We start from the raw sequence: 19,594 nt of genomic DNA on the forward strand, positions 1-19,594 counted from the left end.
AAACATTTCAAACCGAACCAGATGTAATAAGCAGAGGTCGCATTAACCTAATTATCTGTCACTTGACGGAACATTGATGGATAATTCCAAATGCTGTCCATCATTTTGGCAGACAACAAAGTGGGAAAATATTTAAACCAAGCTCCTCATTTTTTTCAATTTTAATAATTTTCAAGTTTCTCTGAGAGTGTATTTGAGTGTTTTTCAGCATTCTGCGTGAGAAGCGGCAAATTTGCCATGAGCTCTCGATTTTCATAAGGGATGTCCTCTTTTCTCGGAAATGTCCTGTTTTTCTAAGACTTATTCTTGCTCAACAAAAGAACAGATGAAAGTTCTAGAGCCAAGTGGAGTAACTTTACCATGTAAATGTGTGTGATTAGATTGTGTACTTATCCATTCGTGGGATTGTCGTCAAAACCGTATGTCCATACGCAGCTTTTTGTGAGAAAGGGATTTTTGTTAAGTAAACACAGACTGTTCCACAGTGATTGACTGTTATTATTGATATTTTCAGTGCTTTGTAATGTGAATAAGCTGCGAAGCAGAAGTCTTTAACATCCACAGTGGAAGAAAGCTCTAAGCATAATGGGAAAATTCGCAGCCAGTGAAAAAGGTGGATACACTCGATAAGCACTTTATTAGGAACACCTGTACACCTACTTATACATGCGATTATCTAATCAGCCAATCGTGTAGCAGCAGTGCAATGCATTAAATCAAGCATATATGCAGGGGCGTGTCTATGGGGAGGCTTGGGGTGGCAGTGCCTCCCCTAGGATAAACTGCCTCCCCTGAGAATTTGAGAAATAATCTGTCCATCTGATCAGAGGCGGCGGCAGCCGATTTTGCCGGGGCTTCAGCCCCGAATGTTTTGAGTGTAGCCCCGAATGTATTTTGAAAAGTTGACTGACAAATATGAAACCGGACAAAAGCCTATGTAAACCCCCGAAATCATAAGTTGCCTTATTTCATTGTGCTTTGGCTTTGCACATACTGCATACAGCCTGTAAAAATAGACATAGGCATAATCTAGCCTATAGAATAAGTTCCTTTGCTGTCAGTAGCCTATGGCGACTCCGTTTGTTCCTCTCTGTTGAATATGCAGCAGGTAGGGGAGGAGCTTGCACAGTCGTTGACATCAACTAACGTTACTTAGTGGCGAGTTAACGGCAATTAACTGAAAAGACAGCAAAAATTAAGCAAATGAGGCTTTGGGGATTTTTCCGAAAGAAGTCAGTGGGTAAGAATTCACATTTGTTTTTGTCCTTAAAGTCTTAAGATCATCATCTAGCTGGCTTTCACCCACAGTAGGCTAACCCTCAAGAGTTGTAGCCTCTAACCTCCTTGTTTAGATTGGTGCAGCTTGGTAGCTCAGAGTTAACGCAGTTGCCTCCCTCGCCAGATACCGCGGTTTGAGTCCCGCTCGAGTGTACTTTTCTTGTTTATCAGGTGTTGTTTTCGCTAAGGATAACCAATAAGTATTAACATAAAATGTATGTGTGACTTGTTTTGTGATATTAGTTTGTAGGAAATATACACTTTGATTTGATTAAGTGTAGCAAAGACGAGCTACAGACTGAGGAGCATCAGCAGCAGCTGTGCCAGAATCAGGCATGGAAACTGGTAACAACTAATAAGTCACTTTACTTTAGAGAAAGTTAAAAGTGAAACATTGTTTATCTCAATGATCCTAATGAAAGGATTTTGACAGATGAATTATTCTCAGAGATGATGAGAATTATATACAGTTCGATGCTATAGTGTGTCAATGAACTTTCATTGTCTTTCTCAGTCATTCATGTATTGCTTTAACTTAGTATCTTATACATCATTTTGACTATTTATGTCAAAAAATATAAATTATTTATATTCAATATTTTTACCTCACTTTACTCACTATAATATAACTCTTTTGTGATGACTTTATGTTAATGTACATGAAAATTCAAGAATCATGATAGATATTAGGGCAATCCCACTGATCTGCTCTTCCCAATACATTTTCTTCAATGGTATTGGTCTACAATTTGAAATATGTAGCGCTTGATGAATTAGTTGTGTGAAGCTGATTTGCAATAAGTTATGTGCTGTATCTGTTCTTTTACATCACAGATGATTCAGGGAGGAGAGAGGATGTTGAGGATAGTACTAGAGTGGAAGATTTAGGAACTGTAGAAACAGGCCCAGCCAGAGCAAAACTCAAAGAATAACCACTCACCAGCTTTGGACTACAGGGAAGTGGTTGCTAGTGTGAAAATAAAATTGTCTGGGCTAAGCCCCAGATGTCCTTCAATGCTGGAAACGCCTTTGCATCTGATGATAAATTACAATTTAAAAGTGGATTGTTTTGTGCATATTTTTCCATCGCTAGCAGATGAGTGAGGTCTGACACAACAAAAATCCAGTTTAAGCCCTATAGTCTAATAGGGGCCCTGTGCCTATCTCTGGGTTCCTGGCTTAGAAAAAGATATGCACTAAAACAGATTGTGTGTAGTATAGCTTAATTTTGCACCGATTTTTTCAATTGTTTATGTTGCCCCCAAACAAGCCAAATGCCCCCCAAACATGATGTCCTGGTAACCCCTCTGGCGTGCTGACCCGAAGGTCGAAGTCTTCCATGTCAGATGCCAGAACGCTCTCCGATGCAGCGGCGAACTGACTGGCCATGAGGCGAGCAGCTGCAGCGGCGAACAGACTGGCCATGAGGCGAGCCGCTCTCACCTCAAGCTTGGACAGGGGCAGTTCAAAAGCCGCTGATATGCACCGTAGATCCAACAGCGTAAGCTCTGCAGAGGTGAGTGGAACAGTAAGTGATCTCAGCTCACACAACCGCTCTGCTCTGAAGAAGAAATCTGAATGGACAGATGCATGATTCCATCCTTTTATAACCGTATGTCTGGGGATGGACATACAAATTCTGTCTTCCAATTTCTCATTGGCCTTTTCTCAAGTTCAGAGGTAACCAAGGCCTTCAAAGCAGTTCCCTAGTGTCGCTTCACTCGACACAACGTCGAAGTGAGCGACAGATGAAGAAAGACGTCTTTCCGAAGCACCACATTTATTAGACAATGTGTCACATCAAAAAGAACAGCAACTTGTAAAAAAAAGCGCGTCTGTTATTCACCTTTTTCCTGAACTCAGAACTGTTCCACGATTCATAACAGAAGCCTGTGTTAGTTTTCTGGCTCAAGTTTTTCTAGACTCAAACAGACATGTAAAATGGTTGATGTTCTTTGTCTGGATCACAATTTTTGTTAGTTTTTACATAGCTTCTTATGAAGCCCAGAACCAGAGAACAGTCAGCAGCAATCATGGCACACAGTGGTTGGTCAAGAAAACAGAAGGTATACATTCTAGTTGTTTTTGGCACAAAAACACGTTCAGTCTAAACGGCCCCTTAGAATACTGTGGAATACTATGTTTTGACTACTTTTACTGCATTCAAATACATTTTAAAAGGCTGTAATGGAAATATGTCATTTTATCACAACTATGTCCACTGTAAAAATTAGCTCTTCTTGTTGTACCTTTTAGTGAGGGAAATATAAATGGACTGTGTCTAGATACTTTGAACAATAATTAAAAAGGAAATATAAAAGCACTTCTGTAAATGTTTAAATCCTTTAATTATAAGCACTGCAGTGTAAAAAACCAAGGGAACACTAACAATACAGCATAATACGTCATAAACTCAACAAAACAATTCAAGGACTGACAAATGATGATGAAAACTAGAGGGTATATATACACAGGGAAACGAATGAGGTTATGGAAGGCAGGTGTGGATGATGAAATAGTGACAGTAATGTGCATGTAAAATGGCTAGCAATAGCATTTTAGCTTAGCGTAAAGCTGACAATTTACACAAGGTTTATTTCCATTTCTTTTGCTCCAAACTTACTTCAAACTTACTTCTCTGTCTGCTCGTATTAATGTAACACATCATAAAAAAGTGTTTCACCGCTGTTCAAATGCACTTTGGATCACATCATTTATATGTATAAATGTTTTCCATCTGAATGGACTAAATATTAAATGAAACAAATGACAATAAAATGCAAAGTAATCTCTTCAGTAATCAAAATACTTTTTGTAATGTAACTGTATTCTAATTACTAATTATTTAAATTGTAACTGTAGTGGAATACAGTTACTTATATTTTGTATTTTAAATACGTAATCCCGTTACATGTATTCCATTACTCCCCAACCCTATATATATATATATATATATATATATATATATATATATATATATATATATATATCCTGAGCTGTTGTCATAAAAAATAAAAAATAAATACTGTTTAAATAAACAATTTTTGAATACTCTGCAAAGTGAACAGGAAAAATATTAAACTAGAACTATGTATTTACTTTTATTTTTACTAATTTACCAGATAAACTGTCCTTTGTCTTTTTTTATGTATTTACCTGCAGCGTTTGAAGACCCATATGTCTTAAAACACAAAAGAAGACAGAAAATTCTTGCATGTAACTCCATTGTCCAGCTTTGAATGTCTTCTTGAAGTCAAACAGGACGAAGCTGAAAAATCTTTCTGTCTGCAAATATTGGTTGACCAAAGCCCTCTCTTTTCAGATAGAAAGTAAACATGTGTGATACAGGATGTAAATGGGTAAATCACGTGGGAATAATTTCGACACAACTTGAAGAAAGTAAAAAAGACTAAAGGCTTTAATGTTGAAATGTTTGTGAACATATTTTAGTCTGGTCATCAACCTCGGTTTAAACATTAACAAAAATCCAAAACAAATGAACTGAATGCACACAATGTGAAAATGAAGAACTGGGTTAATTTGAGTTGATGTTGTTAAATTGATGTAGAGCAAAAACATTTTATATGTTAACCTGTTAATTGTGTCCTATATAATTGTGGATTAGTAAATACGATTAAATGGGCCAGTATATGTCACCCTACAATCAGTAAGTGGCATCAGGAGCTAAAAATGTAGACTCCTTCAAATTAATCTATTTCGTTTTTTTTTTAATCTCATTATCAAATAGCAAAAAGCAATTTGAGCTATAAATATATTAAATGTGCTGATCATAGTGCATATAGTGTTCTTGCACATTGACAGTTAAACCATGTGTACTGTTGTTGACCCTGAACACTGGTTGGAATTGAACAAATGTTTGTTCCACTGAAAAGCGTCTGTGTGCCAAAAATACAAAACTTAGTAAGAGCTTGAATTAATTAATTGTTTTAATTGCAAGGGTAATTCTGAACCAATTTGAGATAAGACCAATACTAGTTTTTTTTTTTTTTTTTTTTGTGAGATTACCTACAATCACGTGTAAAACTAACTGTATGATAAAGCAGTTGGATGTGTGTGTCCATCTTCATTCTCTGGATACATCAGATGGATCATTTAGATCTTAAAATAATCAGATTGTAGTTAGTATGTTTAAAAAAAGATCTCTTTGGCCACTGAATTTTTTAACATCAGTTAACATGCCAAAACACACTGTCATAAGGTCATTCTGGTCACCCACCAAAATTTTGTAGTTGAACGAAATCACACGATAGATATATTATTGTAATAAACAGCATAATATAATGTAATGTCTTGTCCTTTAAAAGGATAAGCCATCCCAGATGTATATGACTTTCTTCTGCTGAACACAGTGATTTATTCCATGTCTTATGCAAAGATATGATGGGTTTGGGTGAGAAACGGATCAATATTTAAGTTCTTTTTTAATTATCTTCCCTGCCCAGTAGGTGGCAATATGCACAAATAATTATGTGAATCACCAAAAACAAAAGAAAAAGAATGTGAACTTGAAAGTGAAGATTTAAAGTTAAAAATTACTTAAATATTGTGTTCAGCTGAAGATAGAAAGTCATACACATCTGGGATGGAAGGAGGGTGAGCTAATGGTAAGATAATTAAATACTTTTTGTATTACCTGAAGTATAAAAAACAATATTGCCATTTATTCAAAATGAGAGCACAAAATGTTGATCAAAATTGTTTACATTTAAAATTAAATGTAAAATGTTGCTAAGTGGATAGAAATGCAAGCTAAACTATTTGGTCTCTTTGCCAAAAAGCTGAATCAGAAACAGAATAAGTTGATTTTCTGGTGTTTAGTTTGTCATGTTGAGTTTACTGTTTAAATAGTTATATATTCAGTGATTCTGTGAATTCTAAGTTATTAAAAATTATATATAGGCTACATTATAGCACTCAGGAACACTTGTACACTTAATTATACATGTGATTATCTAATCAGCCAATCGTGTGGCAGCAGTGCAGTGCATAAAAGTATGCAGGTATGATTTGCACCATGGCATGATTGTTTGTGCCAGACGGGCTGGTTTGAGTATTTCTGTAACAGCTGATCTCCTGGGATTTTCAAACACAACAGACTAGAATTTACTCAGAATGGTGCCAAAAACAAAAAAACATCCAGTGAGTGGCAGTTCTGCTGATGGAAAAGCCTTGTTGATGATAGAGGTCAACAGAGAATGGCCAGACTGGTTCAAACTGACAAAGACTACGGTAACTCAGATAACCGCTCTGTACAATTGTGGAGAGAAGAATATCATCTCAGAATGCTATACATTTCTAAAATGCCAAAACTATTAATTATTTCTGAAATGCCAAAATGCCATTTCTGTGAAAAAATTTGAAACGTATATAGATTTGATTCTATATAAGCAACTGATTTGCATATTGATTAGAATGTACCTAAACAGATTGTTTAAATGGTCTATTGTTGCAGAGTGGAGGGCAGACCCGGCCCCTAATCAGGCTAATCATGGCTGCAAGAGGGATAAAGGCCGACTGGTAATGGCAGTGCGACAGAGAGAGAGAGGTTTACAGTCAGTTGTCCGATACCTGTGTGCTTGTGTCTTTTGGTTTAAATTCTTCATTAAATATTATTTGTCAAGCCAGTTCTCGCCTCCTCATTTCCATTACCCCTTTACACCTATCTACAATGAATAATGAAGAAACACTTATATAATATGATTTTTAAAGAAAATAAAATATACATCAATAATTCTGCATTAAAGTTGAATGCATCTAAAAGTTTTTTTTATTTACAGTGGGTACGGAAAGTATTCACACCCCCTTACATTTTTCACTCTTTGTTATATTGCAGCCATTTGCTAAAATCATTTAAGTTCATCTTTTTTCCCTCATTATTGTACACACAGCACCCCATATTGACAGAAAAACACAGAATTGTTGACATTTTTGCACATTTATTAAAAAGAAAAACTGAAATATCACATGGTCCTAAGTATTCAGACCCTTTGCTGTGACACTCATATATTTAACTCAGGTGCTGTCCATTTCTTCTGATCATCCTTGAGATGGTTCTACACCTTCAATTGAGTCCAGCTGTGTTTGATTATACTGATTGGACTTGATTAGGAAAGCCACACACCTGTCTATATAAGACCTTACAGCTCACAGTGCATGTCAGAGCAAATGAGAATCATGAGGTCAAAGGAACTGCCTGAAGAGCTCAGAGACAGAATTGTGGCAAGGCACAGATCTGGCCAAGGTTACAAAAAATTTCTGCTGCCCTTAAGGTTCATAAGAGCACAGTGGCCTCCATAATCCTTAAATGGAAGACGTTTGGGACGACCAGAACCCTTCCTAGAGCTGGCCGTCCGGCCAAACTGAGCTATCGGGGGAGAAGAGCCTTGGTGAGAGAGGTAAAGAAGAACCCAAAGATCACTGTGGCTGAGCTCCAGAGATGCAGTCGGGAGATGGGAGAAAGTTGTAGTAAGTCAACCATCACTGCAGCCATCCACCAGTCGGGGCTTTATGGCAGAGTGGCCCGACGGAAGCCTCTCCTCAGTGCAAGACACATGAAAGCCCGCATGGGGTTTGCTAAAAAACACCTGAAGGACTCAAAGATGGTGATAAATAAGATTCTCTGGTCTGATGAGACCAAGATAGAACTTTTTGGCATTAATTCTAAGCGGTATGTGTGGTGAAAACCAGGCACTGCTCATCACCTGTCCAATACAGTCTCAACAGTGAAGCATGGTGGTGGCAGCATCATGCTGTGGGGGTGTTTTTCAGCTGCAGGGACAGGACGACTGGTTGCAATCGAGGGTAAGATGAATGCGGCCAAATACAGGGATATCCTGGACGAAAACCTTCTCCAGAGTGCTCTGGACCTCAGACTGGCCGAAGGTTCACCTTCCAACAAGACAATGATATTTCAGTTTTTCTTTTTTAATAAATGTGCAAAAATGTCAACAATTCTGTGTTTTTCTGTCAATATGGGGTGCTGTGTGTACAATGAGGAAAAAAAATGAACTTAAATGATTTTAGCAAATGGCTGCAATGTAACAAAGAGTGAAAAATTTAAGGGGGTCTGAATACTTTCTGTACCCACTGTATATTATCTAGATATCAGAGTTCACTGTGTTAAGCATTTTCCCAGTTGATATAGTAAATTGTTTAGTTTTATAACATAAGTATTTTAATGTTAATATGGCATCTTTGTAGCACTCTTCCACCAGCTCGACAGCAGCTTCATGTGGCATTTTAGATGCTGTGAATTTTATCTCTTTTTAAACGTAAAGTTCGTCAAACACCAAAGTCGTCCTTTGAAAAAAATAGTATGTAAAAGAATCACAAGAAAAAAAATTATTTGTTCATGATTAACCATGGAATTAAATTTGTGTCATCTGTTGCTGATTTTAATTTTAAGACAATATTTTTTAGCAATCATTAGGATTTTAAATTGAAAGTTGACAGCCCCATACGCTGTGTCTAAAGTGGGTAGGACAATGAGCAATGTCGCCCCAGAGAATACGGATTCAAAGTGAATAAGCTACAATTCATAATTTCTTGTGTAGTAACATAGTGCTTCATGTCGTTTTAGTTTTTGTGTGAAATATGTTTATATGTCAGATACATTTTTAACTGCAGTGTTGGAACATCCCCATGTCTTTAAACACAAACGAAGACCACAAATTGTTGCATATAATTCCATTTGTCTTGCATTGAGTCTTTTGAGGTTGAAAAGAGTGGTGGAGTGGTGGTGGCGTAGTAGCTAAAGCACAGGGCTGTTAATCAGAAAGTCGCTGGTTCAAACCCCACGGCCACCACCATTGTGTCCTTGAGCAAGGCACTTAACTCCAGGTTGTTACGGGGGATTGTCCCTGTAATAAGTGCACTGTAAGTCGCTTTGGATAAAAGCGTCTGCCAAATGCATAAATGTAAATGAACAAGATCAGAATCCTTTTGTCAGCAAATATCTGTTGACCAGATTCACCTCTTTTCAGATAAAAAGTAAACATGTGTTAGATAGGATGTCAACTGGAGTAAAATCACGTGGAAATTATTTCAACACAGCCTAAAGAAAGTTGAACACGGTGGTAAAAGAGACTTTAATTATCACAAAAAATACTTGAAATGTAAGAGAAAAAAATTCTTCTTAAAAGCCTTTGTCTAGTGAGTGAATTTTCAAATTCTTCTCATTATGACTTTAAAATAAAAGGTTGGCTGAACTGTGAGGGGATGGCCCCCTTGTTGCAAGAAATACCAAAAAGCATCCCCATTGTAAAACCACCATCCCCTTTAGATAAATTTAGTCATGTATTACTTAGAATTAATCATGCAAGTAAAATGTTTAATTTTCTATGTTTGATAAATAGCATTTAAATAACGGCGATTAGCTGGTCAGAATTATGCTGCCTGCCTTCACATGCTACCGGAATTATCGTAAATCGTAAAAGTTGCACATGAATGACCTCTCAAGTCGAAATTACATCTGGGAAACTCTTAAATAATGTTGATATAGAGTTTCTGATATGGGCGGAGTTCTAAACTTTCAACATGGCGGAGAAGAATGCGGTTTCTGTAGTGAATGACAGGTTTTGTTCATTTTTCTAAATATAGTTAATTGTTAGCGCTTGCCATTTTAGTAATATTAATTTATTTATATCAGCTACCATTTAAGATGCATATTGTACATTTGTAAACTGTGAAAATAGCTTGTATTTGACCAAAATTCCATTATCTTCAGCAAGCTTACTGAGTAATATATATTATGGTGTCAAAATAAAATTTCCTCAGACATGGGTATGAATTAACCTGGTATCATCCATGTTTACTGTTCTTTCCGTAAACAAAATTTTCATGCACTTGCAGAATTGGCCAAGTGACAGTGGGTGTCTGTGACAGTGGGTGAACAATCTACAGATAAAACCTTTTTATGAACATAACGTGGATTCTTTTCACAGAATTCATCGTAAAATACAATAACAGAGAGTAACAGGTGCATATTATGGCCGTGTGTCCTAGGACTCCTAAGAGTCAACGAAGTGGTGCTCATTTTTGTCCAGAACTATTAAATAAAAATATATAAAAAATGCAATTCACACCAACCAGTTGCTTGAATACACCTCTTCTATGATGAGCATATTTTCATATTTTCAAGTCATATTGACATTTTTTGTGGGGCTCAAATATGCTAAATGGCTAATCAGAGTCAACTGGAGGTGTACCTGTGGATGTATATTAATGCCTACCTACAAATTCAGTGCCTCTTTTCTTGACATAATGGGAAAATCAAAAGAAATCAGCCAAGACTGTGGACCTTCACAAGTCTAGTTCATCCTTAGGATCAATTTCCAAATGCCTGAAGGTACCATGTTCATCTGTTCAAACAATAGTACGCAAGTATAAACACCATGGGACCACGCAGCCATCATACTGCTCAGGAAGGAGACGCATTCAGTCTCCTAGAGATAAATGCAGTTTAGTGCAAAAAAGCAAATCAATCCCAGAACAACAGCAAAGGACCTTGTGAAGATGCTGGAGGAAACAGAGAGACAAGTATCTATATCCACAGTAAAACAAGTCCTATATCCCGTTACTGTTTTACTGTGTGACAAAGCACTTCAAACGTTCCTTAGACAAATTAATTGAGAAGAACCGGCTCAAAGGAGTGATAATTTCTTCACACATCGAGCGTCGCTTCAATTCAAGAGTCCTGCGCACGTTCGTCTATAGCCGTGTTCACAATGGAGAACTATCCATTCTACCTTCACTGTTTTTGTCAAACATAGATATAACAGACACAGAAAGAGTAGACGGTAGTAAGGCATTCAGTACACAGTCTATGTGTTCCACGGAGGGCATCACAACAAATTATAGAAACGCACAGGGCACATTTTGTTTGACACAAAATGGACACATGCTGAAATTGTCTCAGTAGATCAGCGCCCCGAACAGACTCCCTCTTTGGTTTCCTTTCGCAGTAACCTCCGTTTCACCCACTTGCCTTTCCACTGCTGTCTTTACCTTTCTTCCCTCACAAGATTTATTTTCCACCCTGGATGTAAACACTGCTACAGACACACTACGCTGTAGTTTATCAATCTGTCTAGACTGCATCTGTACTCTCTCCTCTAGGCAAGCACGTATGACACCGCCCAGCCCCTGGCATTCTTAGTGAACACTGAGAGGAGATGGCGGAAACCTAAAGCTCCAGCACATCTGAGTAAGTAACAGTCTCTGCTTGCTTCTTTTTTCTGAAAACAAATCTGAAAAAAAAAAAAATCCTATTATCAAGACAAGATCAACAGCACCGCAGACACTCGCAGACTATTTAGGGCATTCAACACACTCCTCTGTCCTCCTCCTCCACCGCTTGACACCTTATTGACAACAGTTGTCTTTGCCACTTTTTAACTAATAAGGTTACAGCCATTAGCAAAACATCTCTGTATGACAACAAAGACAAACGTCTAATGTCTGCTCTGATCACTGCTTCTGTAAGCCCCATGCAGTCATAAACTCTATATCAGCTCTTACCTTAGGTTGTTTTCTTCAAAGTGAGCCATTGTCTACTTGTCTATGAGCTGGGTAAATAATCTAATATTAAGTCTCAGGTGTCCAGATCAAAATCTGCAATCTAAAAGAATGATAAAAAAATAATTGGCAAATAGGGTTTCAACTACTGATTAAATATTATTCATCATCTCAAAGCTGACGACTGTTGCTTTTTAGCGACACCTAGATTGAGCTTGTAGTCCATGTTGATGTTATAGAGAGCTGAACAGATCTACACATATAAACACCTTGACTAATGTGGGTGTAAAAATACACATTCAGATGTACTTACATGTTTTGTCAGATTTTAACTCTCCATTAGAACACGACATGACCAGATATTCAGATCTCTCCACACCTACAATATTCCATGCAGACTTGCAATAAAGCCATTTCATGTCACCATGTTTTACATATACCTTATATTGGGGGGTTGTACAATGTACATTGTGTACATCTCAATAATTTATTCAACTACTGATTAAATATGATTCATCATCACAAAGCTGACGACTGCTACTTTTTAGCGACACCTAGATTGATCTTGTAGTCCACTCAGTGGCCAAGATATTCGACGAAACCATGGGGAAGGTGCGTAGGATCATAAAAGACTGTGAAAATTTGTCCAATATTTTGCAAATTGTCCACTGTAAGTGTGTAATATAAGCTTTTAAATGTGCGTGTTAAAAATAGGCAGCACATTAGCTGGATACAAATAAAGAAATGCCATTATACTCTTTAAAACATATAAGAAACTGAATTGACATATTTTTCTTTTTTAATAACCTAATTTAATCCAGCTGCCTCTGTGTGAGATTAAACAAATAGTATTTTCATGGTCATGTGATTCTAACATGGCAGACTCCATCAGGGGACCCTCTCCATATAAAATAAAACAGCTTTCATAAGGTTTATGATAAGAAGTCTGTACAATATCTCATGTGAGTCTTTAGGACTAAAACATTTTAATGAGGAAAGAATTACTACATGCACCTTTTAGTTAGTGAAACATGGTACCCGCATTTGTTACTTCTCCTTGATCTAACCCTTAATATTGGTTTTGTTGGTGTAAACTAACGTAGTCACGTTTATTAAGTGATGTTAAATAATACAATTGACTTGATTCAAACCAGTTTATTTAGATGTTACAACATGAAGCAAAATTTTTTAGGGTAATTTTTTATTTTTATTTTTTAGGTCTAAAGAAAATAACAAAATAATGTGAAAGGATATTAAACTCAGTGTAAAGTGTTTGAATACAATTTATTTATGCCAAACATTTTCTGAAGCAATTTTGACAAAAGAAAGTTTTTTTTAAATCACAAAAACCATATAACGTTAACATAAGCATGTTAATGGTAGCAGCAGTGAACATATATGTCTGCACACGTGTGTGTGTGTGTGTGTGTGTGTGTGTGTGTGTGTGTGTGTGTGTGTTTGTGTTCATCTTCATGCTCTGGATACATCAGAGCGATCTTCAGATCTTAATACAGGACAGAATACATAATTACAGATAGAAATATAACAACATTTTCACTTAAGTTTACATGCCAAAACATGAACACACACTTGTGTAGGTTCAGTGTTTGTGTTTATCAATAACTAGGACTTCATCTCATCAAATTTTAGTGCTAAAAATAAATCTCCTGAAATCACACAGATATTCATTTAAATTAAATTTGGTCAACAGCATCATCACATGTAACATCATCAATCATTAATTTAATGCCTCTAAAAGAACTCTCTAAAATTCATTGTGAAGATCATTCTTTCATTACCTCAGTGTTTCCACTCCAGTTTCTTTTCAATCAAAATATATTTTTTGTCTTGCCTGAAAAAAGGATCAAAAGAACACTTGCTGTGTCAATGAACTTATGACATTATAAGTGCATAAAATGAAAAATACAATGTTAATGACACGGATAGTGTGAGTGATGCTGTTAACTGAACTGGAGTCAGAACACTGAATCAATATAATCAAAACACTCTTAATGAGGAGATGATCCTGGAGTTTCAAACAACAGTCTGAACTGTCCTTTTGGGCCTGGCCCACCCAATCATGAACTTGGCCCACCTTGAGAACTACACCTACACCCACCCCTCCAACTGTTCGGCCCACCCGGTGGGTCGTTTGGCCCACCATACATCATAGAGCTGGAGCCAGGCTTGTCCCAAATACATCATTCAGCTGAAATATATATATGAACTTGCTCTTATCCATTCAAATGACTTTTATTCAATTTTAATATGAGTGTAAGTGACACATGCAGGGAAAATAATTAGCAAGGGAACAATAATATTGCAAAACAATTTCCATTGTGTGTTTATTACAAGCCACAGTGTATCATCACAAATATTTGACTTTCAGGTAAAGATCTGCACAGATGTTATAAAGAGCTGAACAGATCTACAAATATAAACACCTTGACTAATGTGGGTGTAAAAATACACATTCAGATGTACTTACAAGTTTTGTCAGATTTGATCTCTCCATTAGAACACGACACGTCCAGATATTCAGATCTCCTAAAACCTCCAACATTCCATCCAGACTTGCAATTAAGTCTACGAGTGCCACCATGTTTAACAAAGACATTATATTGGAGGGGTTGAACATTGTACTTCTCAGTAATGTCAGGTGTAATTTCACAGGGCTCTATGACAGTTAAAGTCAATCTGATTAGACACAAATTGTAAAATAGTTCTTGATGAGAGTGAGATTCAAGAGAATAATTTAGAAACAGACGACTCACCCAGACACTTTGGAGGGGTCTCCCATCTCCCATTCTGACACTTATAATATTTCTCTGGTGTGTCTAGCACATAGTCTCTTTTGCAAGTATAATAAACCTGTGTAATTACTTCACCATTCTTTCTATATACAGTAAAGTCTCCATGTTCAAGATGAGGTGGCGGTGGACAGATCTCACCTAAACAAATGAACGTAACAGACATATTTACATCCATTTTGAGCAGTTTCACAATTTCCACAGAAAATATTTGTTCATTTTGAAATCATCTACATTTTTTGCAGAACATTGTTTATCATTTTAAATCTCATTGATGAGCAACATATATACAGTATATACACTAACCTAAAGGATTATTAGGAACACCTGTTCAATTTCTCATTAATGCAATTATCTAATCAACCAATCACATGGCAGTTGCTTCAATGCATTTAGGGGTGTGGTCCTGGTCAAGACAATCTCCTGAACACCAAACTGAATGTCAGAATGGGAAAGAAAGGTGATTTAAGCAATTTTGAGTGTGGCATGGTTGTTGGTGCCAGACGGGCCGGTCTGAGTATTTCACAATCTGCTCAGTTACTGGGATTTTCACGCACAACCATTTCTAGGGTTTACAAAGAATGGTGTGAAAAAGGAAAAACATCCAGTATGCGGCAGTCCTGTGGGCGAAAATGCCTTGTTGATGCTAGAGGTCAGAGGAGAATGGGCCGACTGATTCAAGCTTATAGAAGAGCAACTTTGCCTGAAATAACCACTCGTTACAACCGAGGTATGCAGCAAAGCATTTGTGAAGCCACAACACGCACAACCTTGAGGCGGATGAGCTACAACAGCAGAAGACTCCACCGGGTACCACTCATCTCCACTACAAATAGGAAAAAGAGGCTACAATTTTCAAGAGCTCACCAAAATTGGACAGTTGAAGACTGGAAAAATGTTGCCTGGTCTGATGAGTCTCGATTTCTGTTGAGACATTCAGATGGTAGAGTCAGAATTTGGCGTAAACAGAATGAGAACATGGATCCATCATGCCTTGTTACCACTGTGCAGGCTGGTGGTGGTGGTGTAATGGTGTGGGGGATGTTTTCTTGGCACACTTTAGGCCCCTTAGTGCAAATTGGGCATCGTTTAAATGCCACGGACTACCTGAACATTGTTTCTGACCATGTCCATCCCTTTATGGCCACCATGTACCCATCCTCTGATGGCTACTTCCAGCAGGATAATGCACCAGTCATATATATATATACACCAATTAAATGTTTTTACATAACCTCTAATATTTTATGAATACTATTTTCCACATATCATAATAAAAGCAAAGCTGTCAAACCTGAAATACCACATACAGAATTATGGGCATTACGTTGTGACTAAAAAACAACAATGACAAAAAAAAAACATAATAAAAATAATAAAAAAATAAATAAATAATAATAATAATAATATAATAATAATATATATATATATATATAAAAAAAATAACCAACAAAAAGTCAGACATTGTCAGACAATGTTGATTACACCTCTGCACACTTTTCTTTCCACCACCTTCATAAGGTTCATCCTGTGATGCTTTGAAAACAGTATTAAAGGAGTTCCCATGTATACTGTGCATTTGTTTTCTGCTCCAAAAGAAAAATGTTTTTTAGAAATAATAAAAAAAAAGTGTTAATGTTGTCAAATGTGTTCATGTTTATTTTGGGGATTTCTTTCATAGTTATTCAATATTTAATTAAGAATACTAATGATCAGATTTTCAAGTGTTATTTTTATATTATTACTATGGTCAGGCATTACAATGGTGGAGTTAATAAACACAAATATGAATCACATATGAAACTAATGTGTAAGTTTAAATCTCCCTCTGTTCCGCTCCCACAAATTCACTCAATCAATAGCAGTGTTGGGTAAGTTACATTTAAAAAGTAATCCACTACTGATTACTTCTCTAAAATTGAAATATGATTATTTTACTGATTATTTCATTGGGAAGTAATTAGATTACTAAGTAACTCTATAAAACCAATTAAATCTGCGAAAAAACCCAAATGTGACACTAATAGCTCTTTTAGTACTTTTAATATTGACTTTTACAGCAATATGACAAAGACAGTACCTTGCTTAAAGAGATCCAATGTATCTCAAATATGCAACTTAACTTTCTTTTCTCAAATATGCTGTAGTGTTGTGTTTATACAACTTTACAGCAAGTGGATTATTTCTACCTCTCTGCTTGTGCTCAGATGAATTGATTATCCTTTATCACTTGCGCACTGCATTGCATTGTGTCTGGGTTTATTTTGTGTACAGTACATAAAGAAATAAAATAACCATTTTTCATGATGCTATTCCATAAATGTTTCCACCTTGTGAGCGATATATCCCTCTTGCTCCGTTTTGAGGTCCGTTCTGCATAATGCGGCAGCTCATTTAAGATTATCGCAGCCCATTCTGCCTGTTTCGCGTCGGTTCTCCCTATGGCCAGACCTCCCCTGATCGGCCCCAAATTGCGTCAGCCCACCGGGAAAATGCCCAGTATGCCAGATTGCCAGTCCAGCCCTGCTGGTCTATAGTCCCTCTCATTCATGCACAATGCACACAATTACAGTGGCATGCTAAAGTTTGGGCACCCCTGATCAAAATGTATGCTGCTGTGAATAGTTAAGTGAGTAGAAGATGAACTGATCTTCAAAAGGAATAAAGTTAAAGATGAAACATTCTTTTCAACATTTTAAGCAATATTAGTGTATTATTTTTATTATGTACAATTTTAGAGTGAAAAAAAGGAAAGGAGCACCGTGCAAAAGTTTAGACACCTCAAAAGATTTGAGCTCTCAGATGACTTTTACCAAAGTCTCAGACCTTAATTAGCTTGTTAGGGCTATGGCTTGACTCAATCATTGTTTGGAAAGGCCAGGTGATGCAAATTTCAAAGATTTACATATACTCTGAATCCTCAAACCTTGTCCCAACAATCAGCAGCCATGGGCTCCTCTAAGCAGCTGTCTAGCACTCTGAAAATTAAAATAATTGATGCCCACAAAGCAGGAGAAGGCTATAAGATAGCAAAGTGTTTTCAGGTAGCTGTTTCCTCAGTTTGTAATGTAATTAAGAAATGGCAGTTAACAGGAATGGTGGAGTTCAAGTTGAGGCCAAGAAAACATTCAGAGAGAACTCCTCGTAGAATTGCTAGAAAGGCAAATCAAAACCCCTGTTTGACTGCAATAGACCTTAAGGAAGATTTAGCAGACTGGAATAGTGATGCACTGTTCTACTGTGCAGAGACACCTGCCCAAATATGACCTTCATGGAAGAGTCATGAGAAGAAAACCTTTCCTGCGTCCTCACAAGAAATTTCAGTGTCAGAATTTTGCAAATTAACACCTAAACAAGCCTGATGCATTTAGAAACAAGTCCTGCAGACTGATGAAGTTAAAATATAACTTTTTGGCCACAATGAGCAAAGGTATGTTTGGAAAAAAAGGGAACAGAATTTCATGAAAAGTACACCTCTCCAACTGTTAAGCACGGGGTGGATCGATCAGGCTTTGGGCTTGTGTTGATTCCAGTGGCACAGGGGAACATTTCACTGGTAGAGGGAACAATGGATTAAATTAAATACCAGCAAATTCTGGATGCAAACATCTATAAAAAAGCTGAAGATGAAGAGGATTGCTTCAACAGGATATTGATCCTAAACACAACTCAAAATCCACAATGGATGACTTCAAGAGGTGCAAGCTGAAGTTATTTAGCTGGCTACAAATAGCTTTTACAAGCTGGGATACTTTCCAGGGGTGTTACTAAGTACTGACCATGCAGGGTGACCAAACTTTTGCTTCTGGCACTTTTCCTTTGTTATTTTGAAACTGTAAAAGATGTATAACAAAAAGTAAAATTGCTTAAAATATTAAAGAAATGTGTCATCTTTAACTTTATGCCTTTTGGAAATCAGGCCAACTTTTGCTCGCTTAGCTATTCACAGCAACAGAAATTTTGATCAGGGGTGCCCAAACTTTTGCATGCCACTGTATATGAGGTGATACAGACCTCTCAACATTTCAAGTGAACTGCTGAAGATCATGAAAAGCAGCTAGAAGAATGTTGTGACACAAAGAACACTTAAAGTATATGTACTGTATATATAATGTTTTTAAATGGTAAGAAAACATCATGACATTCTCTAAAATGTTGGGGTTGAATCATCATGGGTTCAACCAATTTTTGTCCATCGTGTAAGCAAATGTGATTGTAAGATTTAAAGGGGACTCACTTGTGCAGACAAAATCTCCATGCCACTCTTTATCTTCACACATCCAAGTACCCTCTGGGATTTTATCATATGGACTATTGCACTTGTATGACACATTTTCAAAGTTGTTGTACACATTTTTCTCATTTAACAGTGTCACAAACGTCATGTACTTTGTTGGTCTGGAACACATGAGCTTTTTCTAAAGGAACAATACAGAATTGGTTCAATGTAAGTTAAATGAAAGTTAACAGGGTTTTTTTTCCAGATAGATTGTTTGACTGTACAGTATGTATGACATGCCCAACATTTCCTTTTAAAAGAATGAAAGAAAGAAAGAAAGAAAGAAAGATAGAACGAAAGAAGGTTCTTTTCAGATTTACTCACTAATACATTTCGGGTAAATCCAGGTTTGTGCATCACATTTAGCAGTTGTCTCCCTCGACTCAAACCCCTCAACACACTCAAAGCGTACTGTATCTCCATGTGAATATTCTCTTTTGTCTTGGTTTTCATCTACCAGCCTGGGATTGTTTTCTCTCCGAAGAGGTTTTGAACAGAAAGCTGCCAGTAAGAGGCAACAAAAGAAGAGAGAAATCAGAGAGGATAACGTTTAGGTTACTATTGTAACCCCATTCCATGATGGAGGGAACGAGACATTGTGTCGATTGTAGTGACACCAGGGGCTTCTTTCGAGAGCCTCAATTATGGTAAAAATAAGCAAAATTGTTATTAAATGTGTAACAAGAATGTT

The 19,594-nt window shown here is 36.8% G+C and overlaps 2 protein-coding genes across 5 annotated transcripts in view; one reads left to right on the plus strand and one right to left on the minus strand.

The window, feature by feature from the left end:
• The window catches only part of cfh (complement factor H), a 148,230-nt gene that overhangs the window by 23,902 nt on the left and 104,734 nt on the right, over nucleotides 1-19,594 (plus strand). The window lies entirely within an intron of this gene.
• LOC127641303 (coagulation factor XIII B chain-like) overlaps nucleotides 13,094-19,594 on the minus strand; it is an 83,610-nt gene continuing 77,109 nt past the window's right edge. Inside the window, exons 12-15 of one of the 4 annotated variants that reach the window (XM_052124220.1) lie at nucleotides 14,589-14,685; nucleotides 14,303-14,491; nucleotides 13,614-13,666; nucleotides 13,094-13,318 (exon numbers count right to left, since the gene is read on the minus strand). In XM_052124220.1, the coding sequence (XP_051980180.1) occupies nucleotides 13,644-13,666; nucleotides 14,303-14,491; nucleotides 14,589-14,685 (309 nt within the window). In that variant the 3' untranslated portion in view covers nucleotides 13,094-13,318; nucleotides 13,614-13,643. Of the gene's footprint in view, nucleotides 13,319-13,613; nucleotides 13,667-14,302; nucleotides 14,492-14,588; nucleotides 14,766-19,594 lie in introns of all 4 variants that reach the window. The other 3 variants (XM_052124219.1, XM_052124218.1, XM_052124216.1) reach the window with 3 other exon arrangements.

The sequence above is a fragment of the Xyrauchen texanus genome, chromosome 50 (assembly GCF_025860055.1).
Source record: "Xyrauchen texanus isolate HMW12.3.18 chromosome 50, RBS_HiC_50CHRs, whole genome shotgun sequence".
Taxonomy (NCBI): Eukaryota; Metazoa; Chordata; class Actinopteri; order Cypriniformes; family Catostomidae; genus Xyrauchen; species Xyrauchen texanus.